Consider the following 16635-nt stretch of genomic DNA (forward strand, 5'->3'; position numbering starts at 1 on the left):
AGGAATTCAAGTTTTATCTTAAAGAAAGGGAGGTGCCATGGATGTTGTGTCAACAGAGTCGAGTCATCTGACTGGACTTGTAGAACATTTTGGTATTTAGATGGAAAGATAGATGGGACTTGAGAGCTGGACACAAGGGGAGGCAGGAAGACTGGTAAGGAGCCTGTCATGGGGAACAAATTGGGTGAGCCTCAACTGTAGAAACCGGAAAAAAAGAGGAGAGGTTCAAAAGATGTTAGGGTTGGGGGAAAACCAACAGAACATAAAGGCAGTGGAGAGGGGAAGGGAGGAGTCAAGGGTGATCCCCAAATTTTCAAATTGGACAACGGGGTGGTAATCACTCTATTTTAGAATATAAGGACTTGGTTTCAAAGGAGGTGGAGGTGAGCTCACTATTGGACATGGTGAGTCTAATACATCTGGCCCATGGGACATCTAAGGAGAGAGATCTGGTAGGCAGCTGAATACGTGGTTCTAGAACTTCAGACCTATATTTGAACTGCATGTATATTTATCAGAAGATGGAACGTAGTTGAAGCTAAGGGAGAGGAGTTGAAACTATGAAATTTGAGTGATGGCCAGAGGGTGAAAAACCCACAAAGGAAATAAAGAAAGAATGACCCGAGAAGTAGAAGAGAAACCCTGGAGAGCCCTGCCATAGAAACCAAGGAGCAGGAGAGTTTCTAACAGAAGGGAGGTCAGTAGTGTCAGGGATCACATAAGATGAGGTTCTATTAGAAATATCAAGAAAGAGGTCCTTGGCAATCTTGGCAAGTACAGTTTGAGTCAGAGGTAGAGATAAAGGCCAGATGATTGAAAGATGAATAATGGAGAAGAAACGAAGACAGAGTGTAGAAGCACTCTCTCAATGTTGGCTATGAAGGACAGATAGAAATAGGTTGGTAGCTGGAAGAGGCAAGGCCAGGGGAGCGTTGTTATTCTTTGAAGTGTTTATGTGTTAAGGCAGACAGCTCAAAGAGAGGTGTGGGTTGAAGTTATAGTCAAGAGGGTATATGGAACCAAGTTCATATTGAGACCAGAGAAATTGGGATTCTGAACACGGGTGAGAAGATCAATCTTAGAAGAAGAAGAGATACTTCTTCCACCAAAATGGAATGGAAAGAAGTATTTCTGGGGTGAAACAGGATATTGAGGAAGTGTCTGTTTCCATATTCACCTCTTGTGGAGTAGGGGATGGGATAATTTGCTAATGGTAAAAGAAGAGAGATGAGGTAGGAGTCTTGAGGCAATTGGTAAAGACTTTTGTGGATTGAGGGAAAACACTCATAACAGATATGGAAGAGGTGCTGGGCAGTTGCTTATGCCTCCCTCCCCTCAGTTAATAGGTTGAAATCCTAACGCCCAAGGTGTCAGTAGAGTTGGGGTTCTGCAAACCGGGAAGTGGGCCCTCCCCGTACCCCAACTACTGACACTGTGGTCTTGGACTTCTCAGCCTCCAAAATTCAGAGAAATAAATCTTTGTCGTTTAAGCCACCCAGTCCATGATATTTTTACAGCAGCTCAAGCTAACTAAAACAGCAGTATTGAGAGTCCAGTAGAGGCCCAAGGTTATCAGACTGTTCTGCATGATTTTTTTTTTTTTTTTTTTGAGACAGAGGCTCACTGTCAGCCAGGCTGTAGTGCAGTAGCACCATCTCTGCTCATTGCAACCTCTGCTTCCCAGGTTCAAGTGATTCTCCTGACTCAGTCTCCTGAGTAGCTGGGACTACAGGTGTGTGCCACCACACCCAGCTAATTTTTGTATTTTTAGTAGCCACTATGTTGGCCAGGATGGTCTTGAACTCCTGACCTTGTGATCTACCCCCTTCAGCCTCCTAAAGTGTTGGGATGACAGGCATGAGTCACCACACTCAGCTGCATGATATATATATATAATTTGATTACCTACTCTGGTATAGGGTGGGGAAAGTTTTTAGAGTCCACGAGGATGTAAGTGAAGTAAGCACAGGAAAGGCAGACGTATTAGGTAAAATTGGAGGCATTTAGAACCTAGAGAGCTCAGTGGGTAGAGAATGTAAGTGAATATGAATGACTGAGAGAGAAATTTAGAGGGACTAGTAGTGGAAGTCACGTCCTAGGGTAAGGAGACTGATTTGTCTAATCCTTTGCTGCAACTGTTACCCACTTTTGACTTTTCTTTAGAAAAAGAAAAAAGTAACAGTAATTTATAGCTAATCACGTGTAACAACTTCCCATTAGGGTTTTAATTTACTTTGACTTCTAGATCATTTTAACGATGTGTTTTCATCTTAAGCTTCAGATCTTAGAAAAAGTATTTCTGTTAGTGATAAATTGCTTGGGAAGAAAATGGGAGTATAAAAATTATTTAATGGAATCATTTTCAAAAGGAAGGGTACAGTTTCTAATGAATATATGTAGAGATTTTTCAGGTAAATTCATGCAGATGCATAAATCCTCAAGAATGAACACCAGAAAATGATACATGGTGACTGAGATATTGTCATTGGAAATGGAAAGATACAAAGGGAAGACATTTAAACTGGTGGGTCACATCGAAACTATGATTCATTCTCCTTGTGCATAGGTACTAAGTTATCTGAGTTAGCAGCATTTGTAATGACTCTAAATTTAGAAAAATAAAATAAAATGAAGAGGAGGGAAAGTGCTGGCATGGCGATTCACAGTGACACACAGTTAATGCTGAGGTGTGAACGTGTGACCTTGTGATTACACTTTTGGATATGTGTCCTGGTTTGTTAATTCCAGTCACCAAGTTTGGTACACTTGTTAATGCTTGTTTCTTTTACTTAATTCAAAATGTCAACAAAGTGCCTTTCTTTTGGATCTATCGTCCCAATTTATTATGCTCAGGAACGTCCAGGCGTTTCTGTCTTGAGCCTTTTTTGAGGATGATGTCCATGGTAGAGACAATCCAAAGGCAGGCAAAGTAGCCCCTGGAGAGAGATAAACAGATGAAACTGAGTGCTCTCTTAACTCAACCAAGCCCAGAGATTGGAGTGCTGCCCCCGCTGAGCTGCGGTAGCGTACCATAAAGAATATCATCGCCATATTAAGACTTAATTTTTGAAGTTCAAGTAGCCTATCCATCATTGCCATTTAATTTGTACCAAGAGCTCAATGTGGTTGGTATGATAGTGCTGATATGTTGCAGAGGTTATCTGCAGAACAAATACAATAATTCATTTGGATTCATACTTTATCTAATTTCGAAAATCCATCCCTTATTTTTCTTGTAGGAAAATTGGAATGAGTTTTCCACTAATGGATTTGTTGAGGAATTCAGTTTCCTTCTTGCCTTTGACCCAACAGTGTACTGGTTGTCAGCACTTGGTGTTCCTTCCATCTCTTCCTTTCAGAAGGGTCTCTTTATGGTGGTAGGAGATGACCACTCTGAGCACCTGAGAGGGAAGGAATCTCTAAAGCAATTCCTGCTGAACTTCTTATACTGATGATTTGTAATAATTCAATGTGTGACTCCCCCCAGCCCCAGTAAGAGATTAATCTGGAGGTGACACTCAGTCTAAGCAATGCTAGGAGGATCAGACTTAGCTCAGGCTGCTCTTATGCTAGCATATTCTGGCCAGATGGGATTGTACCAGAGTCTGATATGAAGGGATCTTTTCTCTCTTCTTTTTTCTCTATATATTTTTCTTCATCAGAACGTTAACTAACCTAGCTCTGAAAGTAAGACAAGGGTACTTCCTAAACCCAGGTTATATGAGGTTGATGAGTACGCTAAATGTGACCCCAATATCAATAGCTATAGATGATTCCAATATGGCACTTCATAATATGGAGTGGAATAATTGGTGGTTTAGAGATGGGAGTGGGATTGGAAGTGGGTTGAAAGGTTAGCTGAGATTTCACATCTTGGTAAACCTCACTATAAATTGGTAAATAATAGTATGAACACTTTTCACTGACCCATAAAATACAGAGACTCTCCTTGTGTTGGAAAGAGCCATTTTGGAAATTCAAACCAGGTGCTTATTCTTTCTACTACATAAATATTTCTTCCAGGTGCTGAGTTTGTAAGTAAAAGGCATATCAGTGTTTAGATTACTCTCTTTTCATGTGAAACAAGAGCATTCTTAGAAACGAGACTAACAGCAATGGGCACTGTTGTGTCACTCTGTGAAAGTAGATCACACAAGGTCAATAAGTGCTTTATTAGATGTAAGGTCAGTACCATAGAGCACAATGATAGTTTAGGGAATACTCTTCTTCATATGCCTGAGGAAGTGCATGTAGTAGCTTTTTTATCCACCAGACAGGATATCTAACTATGGTAGTTTTAGCTCAGTCATCTCATTCATTTGCCTAATAGAATGATTTTGGCATTTTTAGAAAATATAGATACTAGAACCTTTACTGAGCTTGAGTTTCTGGAGTGTAAATGGATTTTTCAAAAGCTCCACAGGTGATTCAGATTTTCTGCTCTTGTCAAGGGCCATTACCTTAGGTGCCAGTATCGTAAGACTTTCCAAAAAGAGATTAGAGACAACATCACGGTCTCTGCTATTTAGATGTGAATGGACATTCCTCACTCAGAGACAGTAGGTTCAATATACTTATGAAAAAATGCAGTGTTATGTATATTCACATTCTTGTTCATTGGCAAGAAAAAAAAAGAAAAAGCAGCGGTGGGATTCTACTTTTTGTATATCAAACTAACAGATTAAAAAATTAGACCCTTAGATCCCTCCTTGTCACATTGCTGGTGATAAAGCTAAGAGCTAGCATTTCACATTGATCTAATAGGTATGTAAACTGGCAGAATTTTTCTGTACAGCCTTTGGCAGTGTGATCAAGAGGCTTAAACACATTCATATACTTTGACCCAAGGATGTATGGGAATCTAGCCCAAGAAAATAATCTGAACTGCGGACTAACAGAATTCCAGCATTGTTTATATGAGCAAAACAATGGAGACTGCAAAGTACATCCATATGTTGCAATAGTTTGCGATTGTAATAAATTATGTTTATGAGGAGTTTTTAGTAATGCTGGAGAACACTTATCTTGTTATTGCTAACAGGATGCAAACGTTTTTACATATTGCATAGTCTAGATGTAACACAAAAGGCCTACAAAAGTGGAAAAAGACCAAAGTATCAACAGTAACCATATTTTAGCAGTAAGACTACAAATTTTAATTCTTGCCTTTGTACTCTTTTGAATTTTCCAAGTTTTCTACAGTACCATTTTTTAAAAAACATATTTTACTTTTATAATCAGCAAAAAAGATACACTCATGAGAAATGCTTTAAAGGCAAATATTTTGTGGAAGAATTGGCTGTGGAAGATCTCAAACAGGGGAATGATCTGTGAAGGGAAGAGATTTGAGAAAAAACTTCAGTAGACCAGAAACATGCTTAAGTTGTTTTCAAGCATAAGAAGAAACAGGAAGTTGGATCGTAAGCATGTGTTTTGAGGAAAGTGTAATGAGTGGCTGAAATATGAAATATGAGAAGTATGTTGTAGAGGTGGCAGGAAGCAAGTTGATGGAGGGTGGATGTAATGAAAAATATATTTCATCCAATTCTCTTATGGCTTCAGAGTTGTGTGATATTAGGAAATTTTCCTAACCCTTTGGATCTTCATGGTTCATTTATATTTGAGTATATGGTCAAATGAAATAATCCAACTATCAAAGGCTGAATGTGAAAGGAAATGGATGACTCTACTGGTTATGAAATTACTTTCTTCTTCTGGGCCTTTTGTTCCTCTTCCCAAACTTTAGAAGTTAATAAGCTTGGTTGGGGTAGGATAACGATTCCCAAAGTTGCTGTGTTGGTTAACATGTTAATATTCTAGAAGATATCTCTTTCAAAAGTGAACCTGTATTAGTTGAGGCCCACAAGCTATCTGCCTGACATTGTCATTTTTAGTCAAGACTTTCATGGAAAGGTCAAAAGGTACTTGGTTGAGAAAAGCTCATAATTTCTTATTAAGTTAGGTAAGTCTGATTACTAACAATAGTCTTTTTCCTAATGCCTGCTTAGAGCCATAACAATGTATTTATGAATTTCCCCTTGGATTTTGGAATGAACTATTTGTGTTTGTTAGTATCTCTTTTGTTGCATGTTAGCATTTCCAAACCATGTTAAAACAGTTGCTCTGTGTTCAAGCAATTTGTAGGTTTCAATGTCTGGTTAGAGGAGCCCAAGAAATGTGGAGAGCATTATGATTCAATAATGCTTCTGGACTGACTAGTTATTACTTTACTATCTTGTGGTGTTACACATTTATTTAAAGCTAATTTGATGTTGAAAGAATAACTTAAAGGAAGGAGCTATTATAAATAATTTTTTAAAAACTAGTGTTTTTGAAAATTGTGATACTGTTGTCTTTCTCAGTTTAAAAGAGAGTGGATTTCTGAGGTACACAAAACCAGAGAATCAGGTAGTGTTTACAGCTTATTCTCCGACACAAAGTTAAGAAATCCACTGACTATGAGGGTGCTTTGAGATACGTGGCTGTGGAAGATTTATTTGGATCTTTCTATTTTAAATTCTTCATTCTATCTTAAAAATTTGAGAGTTCATTTTCTGTTATGAAGAAAAGTGTATTACTAAACAACTTGCAAAGCCCTGTGGGGTGTGTGTTTGTGTGTGTGTGTGTGTGTGTGACCAAAGTTATATACTTTAATTTTTTTAAAATACTTTTGGACTTATGAGACATACCTACAAATATAAGAGATCATTGATTTTTTTTTTACATTCTCCTCTATTTTCTATCAGTACCAATGTATATTATTTTTATTATTTGTCTGCAAATTTATATTGTTTTCTATGTGGATGATTGTTATTTTCCTTGCATATTTGATGCAAGAATCACTTCTGAGAATTGGCATTTAGATCAAGTAATTCAGTTTGTTTGTGCCTCTTGGGGAAAGGCTTTTTACTTAGTGCTCCAACTAATTTTCCTTCCAGTACTGCAAAGGAAATGATCAAACAGACTGAGAACTAAGAGAAATTATATCAAAAATCCAAATCTTCATGAGGAATTACTTTGGACTTGGCTAAAAGGTGGTAGATATTTTTCTCTTTGTAATGATCTACTTATGCTCAAAAACTCAACAGAGTTGAACATTTTTCTTTGAATTCATTTGGTCTTTGAAAAAGCTGTGTAAAATTGGCAGTTTATCTGTGTATGTGTTTTTAGTTCACAAACGTTTTGTTTTGGTTCCTAGTCTTCGGTTTCAGAAAGTAAGCAGGCTAACATGTGCATAGCAGTGTTCTGTTTTTAATGCGGATGATGGGTTTCGGTGGAAATTTGCTGTCCCATGCCACTATCTTGAGTTGTCAGCATTTCATGAAAGGAAAATTAGAAGAAACGAGATAACATGGTGAGGTCTTTTTTTCTGAGTCCAGTTCTTACCTTCTGTATCTATTTCTCTGATTGCCTTTATTCCTATTCTAATGACCTCAATATTTTTACTTTTATAGCTGATATTAGTCAGGTTGAGCTGCTACAAGAGATCCCTAAATAAAGTTGCCTAAATGAGATGGAAATGCCTTTCTCTTTCATTTAACAATGCAGAATGCAGAAGTTTCTTTATCCTATTAATTTTTCATCCTTAAGGTGAGGTCCTCATCTGTATGGTGGAAGTTGTTTCATCAGTACCACATCGAAAGGAATAGGAAGAGAGTATATGGTAGGCAGTCAGTACCTTTATAAGGATGTAATGTGTAAACTGGACACATGACTTTCACTCCTATTGTATTGTCAAGAACACAGTCACATCTAGTTGCAAGGGAGTCTGTGAGGTACAGTTTCTAGTTGAAGAACCTTACAAAATTTTAGCCTTGCTAAAATGGAAGGTGGAATGGCTTATTGCTAAATGGAGGAAATTGAGAAAGAATACTGGGGCTTTTAGTCATCTCTGCCACCTAGAATAACAGAGTGCTCCAAGTTCAGCAGTGTGCACTCAAACCTTTATTTTCTCCAGACCTAACTCCGTGTTGCAGAAACTGAAAACTTACAACTTGAGGGCTTAGACTAATCCATTGCCTGAGACAATCCTACCTATGTCTAGCAGCACTTTAAAAGCTTTAGATCTGCTTGCAGGAGGGATCTAGAATGAGTGTCGCTACTCTAAGCTCAGTATTTTAGAGTCAGCTAGATTTTTCTACTCCCTTGTTGAGGTTCTAACATGTCTGGTGCCTGGTACATGAGACATGTAGTTTCTTCAGTGAATCCTCTACTGTGAAGATTATGTTATACCAGCTTAGCTGGCTTTTGCAATGTAGTTACTAAACTTCAACTATTTTTAAGTTATTGCAATAGGCACTGCATCAGAGAGGGGTATATCAACAAGATGAATAAAACATAGTTCCTGCCTTTACGGGATACATGCTCAGCACAGACTTTCAAAGGTAATACATGTCTCTCCAAAAATATATTCTCAGGAAAATACCCCAGGACTTTCATACCACCACCTACCCATTATCTATCAATGTCCTCTCTTCCCATAGATTCCACCCAAGAAGAGCCCCTGCCACCGACAGGAGTTCCGCTCAGACCTGAATTCCTGACAGCAGTTTCCATTTTGTGTTTGTTTTCTAAATCCACAGCAGCTCTGAAATTGACCTCACAGATTCCTTGGCTCACTGACTGACTCTAAGGCCTCAAATATCTACTAGACTAGGCTGCATGCATTATGATGGAGGCAAGGACATCAAGGCTCACAGTGTGTGAGTTTTCTTTTCGTGTTTGCTGTTCAATTCCTGTCACCAATATTTGTTGAGGATCTTCTAGGAAATGAAGCATGTGGGATGTGAAGCTGAGTAAGACATGGTTCTTGCTCTTGAGCTGTTCATCTTGTAATGAAAGAATTATACTATTATGTGATTTGCCTACCTGTACAGGTATGGGAGATAGAGTGTTATGGGAGTATAGCAGAAGGATTGGCTGATGTCTGAGAGGTTGGGGAAATTAGTGACATTTACATTTGACCTTAAAGAAGGAATGAGCTCACCAAATAGAAGTAGTCAGGGGTAGGGGACAGAGTGAAGGCGGCCTCCCCAGCAGAGGGGACATCTTGTGCAAAGTATGAAGTAGGAAAAATCACAGTGTCTTGTCCTCAAAACCAAAAAAAAACCAACCAAAAACTCCATCAATGCATTATAAATGATGTTTTCCCTGAAATAAAGACTCTGTTAAAACAACTCTATGTCACACTAGATTATTTAGTTTGTAAAAATCTGAATCTGACCAGGACCATTGTGTCCCAATCAGGGCATGAGTACAGTTTGGTAGGAACCTTCTAAGGATGCTTATGTTCTAGGTTTCCTTAACTCTAAAAAACTACCCACATTTCACTTTGTGAGCTCTTTTGCCAGTCACTGTGTTGTTTTGTCAACCAAAGTGTAGAGGTAGCCAAGGAGCTCAGGGCCATCATGAATTATTCACGTATTTGTGGAAAGCCCATGTGCTAGGCAGTGGGAATATAATGGTGTGTAAAAAGATATCCTGGTCTCTCTCACCACAGAACTCACTTTTAAGAGACAGCTATTAATTCATCAGTTGCACCAATGCAAGCTAATGTGGTCGGACTCTGAGGAGGTATGGGGTTCTAGACAAAGGGCCCAGAAGCAACAAAGCCTAGTGGTGGGAAAGGGTGTGATGTGTCCAAGAAGGACAGCTGGGAGAGAGTTAAGGGGAAAGGCATACAAAGTAAGGGCTGTGAGAAGAGAAGTGTTAGGGCCACACTGCACAACAGACCTTGTTAAGGATTTGGGTTTTTCAGTGGGAGGCCATTGAAAGATTTTGAATTGGAGCTGACTGATTTTTGTTTAGAGGAACTATTAGGCGCTAAACAGCATTTATGGATATTTATTACTAATCATGTTATCAAATCAAAGAGAAAAACTCCCGGGAGGGAAAAAACATAAATTGTTACCTAAAAGCAGTAACAAAATAGAAAACAAAGTTTAACTCATTTTACGTTAAACAGTTTTGTTTACTCTTTACAGCAAATCTGGAGTCATGGAACTAAAGGAGTCCCACCTTTTGAGGAGGTGGTTTGCCCAAGGCTGAGTAGTAAGTTGGTGGCTGATTCATTTCTGCCCTGCTCCGTGAGCGACACTGTTCCTTTCCTTCCCCCTTTCCTGCCTCCCACTCCTGCTGAAGCTTTGCAGATAAGGAATCAAATTACTCTCTGGCTCTCATCAGAGCTTCTCAAAATGTGAGCACTTTGACTGCAACCCTCTCCTTTGTTCAATTTCTGTCTTCAGGATCTCCAGTGTTGCCGCCATGCCATCCCTGTCTGTCCCCAGGGAGATGCCATCATGTCTCGATGATCTTCACATTCCAGTCTCTCTTTGAATTGTGGACCAGTCAACAATTGAAAGCTATAATTGGTATACTAGCACTGATAGTACTATCAGCTAAATGATATATAGGCAATAGGAAGGTGACCAGCTGAACTAGTGTCCTTGGTTCATTATGGGGAATAGTGGAAAGTAGAGTTGTGTAGCATTCATGAAAATTGTGGCTTTATGGAATGTTTTTTCCAAAAGATTGGCTCTTTTTTTTTTTTAACTGAAATTTTAGAAAGTGAGATTTTTCTATTACTCAGAAAGTGAGCTTTCTGAGTAATACATCAATCACAGGGAGGGATTTGTCATTTTTTGGCAAGTTGAATAGGCCATGGGATTTTTTTTTTTTTTTGCCTTACCTACACTCACGTCTTATGAATTATGAAGTATTATTTTTCCTAAAGCCATTAAGAGTGGCAGGGAGGAGGGGAGCTCATCCATATATTCACTCTTCCTCTGTGCGTCTCTAGGGTTTTCTGTCTCTGCCTCTTTATCCCTGTCTCTGCTTGTTTCTCCCTGCTTTTCTTGCCTCTTTGGCATGAACCAGCATAGCATTTGGTTACAGGATTTTCATGGGGACGGTGTTCTGGGCAGTGGTTTGTGACAGGGTGGAATGGTTCAGGAATGGCTGGTAGGGGGTGATGGAGCAAGAGCCAGCCAATTGAGGAGGGCAGTGGGAGAGCACTGGGTACACCCAGGTACAGAGGAAAGATGCAGAGTTCAGTGGGGCGGCTGAGGGCGGGGGAGCTGTCAGGAAGTGGAGGAGGTCTGGGCAAGCATGACAGCCTTGGCACGAGGAGCAGTCAGCCTGGCCAGATAGAGCAGGTAGGCAGCCAGCAGGAGCTGGCATGAAGGTAGGAGGGCAGCAGGAGGCAGGATGCTGGGCTCAGCTCTGGTGGCTGAGACCTGAGACTCAGGCGGGATTGAGAGGACCAGGGCAGCATCAGGGGCAAGGGTTAGGAATCCCACCCCAGAGGCAGGGGCACGAGGGCTTCACACCAGAGCCCAGGCGGAGAACAAAACAAAAAGCTATAGACAATACATTCCACTTCTCGTATCTTCTGCTGTAGTTCTCTGAGGCTGAACTTAGACCTTACCACCCAGTTAGGCATGTCCTGAGTCTCTTGGGGCCCCATCTATACCAGGGAGATAATAGTTTTGAAATTAATGAGTTAAGATATGAAATATGCATAGGAGGCAGCATGAGAATCACCACAGCAGCCCAGTGCTTGTGGAGCACTGTTGGTGCCAGGCATCCATCTGCGCATTTTATTAGACCAAGGCTTTTAATCTTCCCAGTCTTCTTGATAGAATCCTCATTTTGTAAGTGAGGAAATGGAGGCACAGGAAGGCAGAGTAGCTGATTCCATACTACTGGCCTTAAAAAAATTAAAAAGGCCAATTCTTCCATGCTGCCTCCTACGTATCTTTCATATCTTAACTCACTAATTTCAAAACTATTATCTCCCTGGTATAGATGGGGCCCTGAGAGACCCAGGACATGCCAGCCTAGGTGGAAAGGTCTAAGTTCAACCTCAGAGAACTACAGCAGAGGCGACTAGAATTGGAATCTATTGCCTATAGTTTTGTGTTTGTTTTGTTTTTATTCCCTTGTCTGCCCTGTTGCTACCACCTATCTGGTGGGCTCCAGGGAGGAAACAGGGGTATGATATTCATTCTTGCAATGCCACACAGATTTCTAGGGGCAAAGGAGTGGAGTGGTATTACTTGCAGGGTGGGTGATGAGAAAAGTCATCTGGGACGTTGTAGTAACTTAGTAAAATTTAAACAAAAACAAAGAACAAAATAATTCCCAAGGCTGAATTGGCAAACAAAGACCTTGGGCTTCTGTTCTAGCCCATACAGCCAACAAGAGTGCTAGCCTTGGCTGAAGCTGAGCATTATTCCTTTGTCTCTTCTCTGTGCTCTTGCAGTTCTGCTACGGAACACACAGCTACATCGGCTTTGAAATGTTACATTCCCGAGAAATTTAGGTGGAAAATTCAAATCAAGATTGCCTTTTGCTTCTAAATCTGCACGGGTTGTCTTGATCATGGCTATCTAAATCTCATAGCTAATCATCTCACTTTTGGCTTTTCTCTCTTCTCTGTCCAAACAAATGGAAAACAGAATTACTTGTCCCTTGTACTCTACTGTCAATTTTATGGGTTTACTCTATGACAAAGCTCAGCAGTTGGTAAGGAAAAGGGGACATACATTTATATCCATAAGTTTGAAGTTCATGAATACTAACTGAAAGTAATGTTACCTTGTGATATAAAATAGAGCTTTTCTAATTTGTTGAGGGCCATGCCGTTTCCTCCACTGAATTGAGCTCAGTTGAGGCGTTTTTCATTTGCAAGGACACCTTTGCCATCATGAATCACGTGGCATTTATAAACACAGAATCGTAGAGACGATGCTTTTTCTTAGGCTGTTTTGACTTTGAATGGTGGATCATAATGAGAGATAACTGGAAAAGAGTTGGGTTAGAAACACATTCAGCAGGGCAAACTCAGAATTGGAGGCAGCGTCCTGGAAGCTATGTAGTTTTGGAGGCCGCTCAGTAATGAAAGGTAGGTGGGTTCCTGGGAATGAGCACCAGCACAAGACTTGTTCTTGCTGTAACCTCAGGTGGGAGAAGTAGGCCAGAAACGGGCTGGTTTCTCTTTCGTCTTCTTGACCATCATTCAACTGGAGAACTGTTAGACAAAACCGAGAGGGTGCCAGTGTCTTGGTTGCTTTTCACCTCCTGCTGCAGTGAATTATGAAATTTGGCCCTAAGAACTTGAACCTGCTGGAATCTATAAATCCTTTTACTAAAAGCTGGGGACTGGAGGTGATGTGAAACAGGCCAGGAAGCTCCCAGGGACCTCTCAGCCTGGTCTCAGTTTAGAGAATCTTGGGACAGAGATAGTCAGTTCTAAGATCTTTCTAGAGTTCTGAACTCACTTTTCTGGAACTTTAACTTAGAGTTCGTTTGCAGAGGTTCAGAGCTGAGTGTCTCACTGGGGTTCCTCTGGAACTCTAGGATCAGCCCAAGTATTGGGTTGAAACCCTTAGGTGACTCACAGGTGAGGTGCTGATTCTGTGCAGATCCAGACTCTAAGAGAAGACTCCCCAACCTGTGATCTGATTTTTAGTTATCAGCGGTGGGTGAACAAAATGACTTCTGATTGGATAACTTTTTAGAATGGAAAGGGGTCAGAAAAATGGGAGTTTCCCTACCAAAGTGACTTCTCTCTGTTTCACCAGATTCCTCTTGGGAACATGCCTACTGACCCTCATCTTGAAAACTCTATCAAGGAGAAAGTGGGGAAGGAACACTCCAGTATAGGGCATATGGCTTTGAATAAAGCAATTGAACCTTTCTAGCACTGAAAGGGCCAGCTAAGGTGACTCTTGGTATTCTCCCACCTCTTACAGTTTGTGATGCTGAGTCCAGCATATTTCTGACTTCCTGGGAAGCAGGCAGAGCCAGGCTGCCCCTGCTTCACATCTGTTCTTAGAGGGGTTGGGTGTAGCGGCAACCACAGGCTGGTATGTGATCCAGTGCCTCCCTGCTAACATCCTGCCCCAGTCACTGACTGACTGCATGCATTAGGGGACTGTAAAGTGAGTCCCTGCTCTTTAAAACTTCCTTTAGGCCCTCAGACTGGCCACAGAGAGCACTCCACAGCAGCCATCCACAGAAGAGTTTCTCCATTTGGGAACAATTTCTCTCATTTTGGTGAATTCTGAAAGTGGGCTGCCTCTGTCTTCTCCCCTTAATTTAGATGTCCATTTTAACACAATCAGGGAATACCTATACTTGCAACTGAAGTGGTAAAGTAGGGAAATGGTCTGGAGAATTTAAGAGAAAAAGAGTCCCTCTTGTCTCAGTTTTCTGTTGATTCTGGCTGAAATATCGTCTGGCTGTATTAGAGAGTTAGTTGAAATAAGAGTCTGACCCATGAATTTGAGTATAGCAGCCCTTTGATCCGGTCCTTTTGTTGTATGGGGGAGGGAACTGAGGTTCCACCTGGGCAAGGACTTGCTCCGACATGCATCCTTGTTGACAGGTGGAGCCAGCACTGGGTTTCTCTCTATGGAATCCCATTGACTGCACTCATCCCCTGCTGCTGTCCTTCCTCCATGGGGGCACAGTCTCAGAGATGACAGTCTGTATGAACTCTACCATTTTGGGATTCTGAAGGACAGCAGAGTCTCCTAGTCATCATTTGTATTTGGAAGCGGACTGAGTATTGATGCCACTCCCAAGGTGTGCGACTCTGATGGAAAGGCATGAGCGGGTCAGCACAGACCTGGAAGAACTGTGCTCTGCTCAGCAGTTGTATCCCTTGTGTTATTTATCATTTTTGACTCAGGTTTATTCCTTTAAGAGTTATGCTTTTCAGAGCTACTGGCTGGAAGGACAGGCCTCCTTTCCTAGGTCCAAGGCCAGCCAGTTACTCCTGTGCTGAGCTCCCATGAACTGCAGCCAATGCCTTCTGGCTGACAAAGCAGCTTCTCAATGGTAAGTGTTTATGTTGCACTTTAGATTTGCATAGTTCTTTCCCTAAGTTATTTCTTTCCTCATTTTGGTGAGTGAAGAAACCAGAGCTCATCGAGGTGGTGACTGACTGGTCTAGAGTCATCTGACCAATTAGTGGCGAGCTGATACAGGGGACTCAGAGCCTCTGAGTTTCTGGGTCATGACTTACCCAGTCAGTCACGCAGCTTCTCTAAAATATGTTCTTTGCCCCTCGTCAGCTTCTTTGTCCCTCCGAACTTAGCTGGCTTCTTTTACAGTGGGCTCTAAAGCTTTCCTGTTTCAAAGCTGTAGCTTTTTCTTGTTGGTTGACCAGAAAGCTCTAAGTACCTAGAGAAACTCCATGCCAGGCTGCTGTGATGTGGAACCGGTCCTAGGTCAACCTGAGTTGTGGTGTGGCAGCAGCAGGGGGAGGGAGCAGGACATTTCTATTTGGGTTTTGGAGAAAAGATCAATGCCCTTTCAGGATCATTAAAGATTTATGCATGGGACGGTGATGAAGAATTTACATGAAAACATTGGCTGTTGCTTAAAGTTGATTAAAAAATTCAACTAAAGAGCATTAAAAATTTTGCATCTAAAAGTTGAGAGGGTTTTGGCTCCCTTTTCAAACTTCACCAGTTGGGACACAGAGCTATATTTTTACCAGTGAGGCAGAGAGACGCCAGTGAGAATATTGAAAACTTTTACTATAGAAATTCCCACAAGAAATCTTACCATCTGTTTATTCTAGTCATTTTTTCTTCACCTTGGACTTAAAAAAATTTTTTATGACTCATTGCCCTTTTGACTTAAATGCATCTGTTAATTACAGATGCTGGATGAGATTAGTATCTGTTTACCTGTATTTACATGATATTCTCTGAAAATAAAATCTTCCCTTTGCTCCCCTCTCCAATTGTGAATTTAATTAAGAAGATGAGCAGTTGTGTTTGGAGTATTCAATAGTCTGCCTTTCCAAACATTCCACACAGCCGTTTGGATATTGATAAGTGTTTATTGTAGAACTAACAATACAGGCGAAACAGGAAGCAGCTCTTTGCTGGGTAGGATGCTCCACTCTCGGAGGGAACGCTCTTCAGCTGACTGAAGCAGGGAAGCCGAGCCAATCAGAGGCCGCTTTCCTAGCTCAGTCACCAGTCTGTGGTTGAGGAAGGGTTTTGCTTTTTGTGCTCTGTACTGGGAAGGCAGATAAAATGCCAGGTCTGGACTGCCTCTGGGGATAACCTCACCCTGTGGGATATGAATGAATAGCATCTTGCCTGGTAAATCCACAGGAATTGATAAGGCAGGCGCAGTTTTCCCAAACAGGCCTTTTCTCTAAGCTCTAGCTGTGGTTTCTGCAGCAATTTTGTTTTTGCCTTGGAAGAGGTGCTCTGGATTATCAGACCTCCATGTATGACAATTTGTACCTGCATGGAATTGAAGACTCGGAGGCTGTAAGTATTTTCATAGATAGCTAATTTCCTCTCTCCTCCTCTTCCTCCTCCCACTATCCCCTCCACCCCCCCTCCCTTATTTCTTAGGCAACGCAGGGAACATGGAGCAGAAAGCTAACATCATTCCGGGGCTTGCTGACTGCTGTGTAAATGTTCTCTGTGTAGTTTATAGGTAACTGAAATTATTTATTGTCAAGCAATAAAGAAATGAGGGCGATGGCAAAGCATCTAAGAGTGTAGGCTGCTTGAATTTATACCTTACCGGGTCCACGTCTGATCTCACCAGGGGTAACCGCTCCTTGTAGACTGGTTTAAACTATGCAGAAAGTGCCTGTGT

The 16635-nt window shown here is 41.1% G+C and overlaps 1 protein-coding gene across 10 annotated transcripts in view; it reads left to right on the forward strand.

Moving 5' to 3' along the window:
- Positions 1-16635, forward strand: part of CACNB4 (calcium voltage-gated channel auxiliary subunit beta 4) — a 296835-nt gene that overhangs the window by 114626 nt on the left and 165574 nt on the right. For 4 of the 10 annotated variants that reach the window (XM_008998896.6, XM_078327791.1, XM_002749449.7 and 1 more), the window contains exon 1: positions 15991-16298. The exons of the other annotated variants lie outside the window; for them this stretch is intronic. Coding sequence is in view for 1 of the 4 variants with exons in the window: in XM_002749449.7 (XP_002749495.1) it covers positions 16254-16298 (45 nt within the window). In the remaining 3 variants the exon portion in view is untranslated. Of the gene's footprint in view, positions 1-15990; positions 16299-16635 lie in introns of those variants that run through there. 10 annotated transcript variants of the gene reach the window in all.

Source organism: Callithrix jacchus, chromosome 6 (assembly GCF_049354715.1).
Source record: "Callithrix jacchus isolate 240 chromosome 6, calJac240_pri, whole genome shotgun sequence".
Taxonomy (NCBI): Eukaryota; Metazoa; Chordata; class Mammalia; order Primates; family Cebidae; genus Callithrix; species Callithrix jacchus.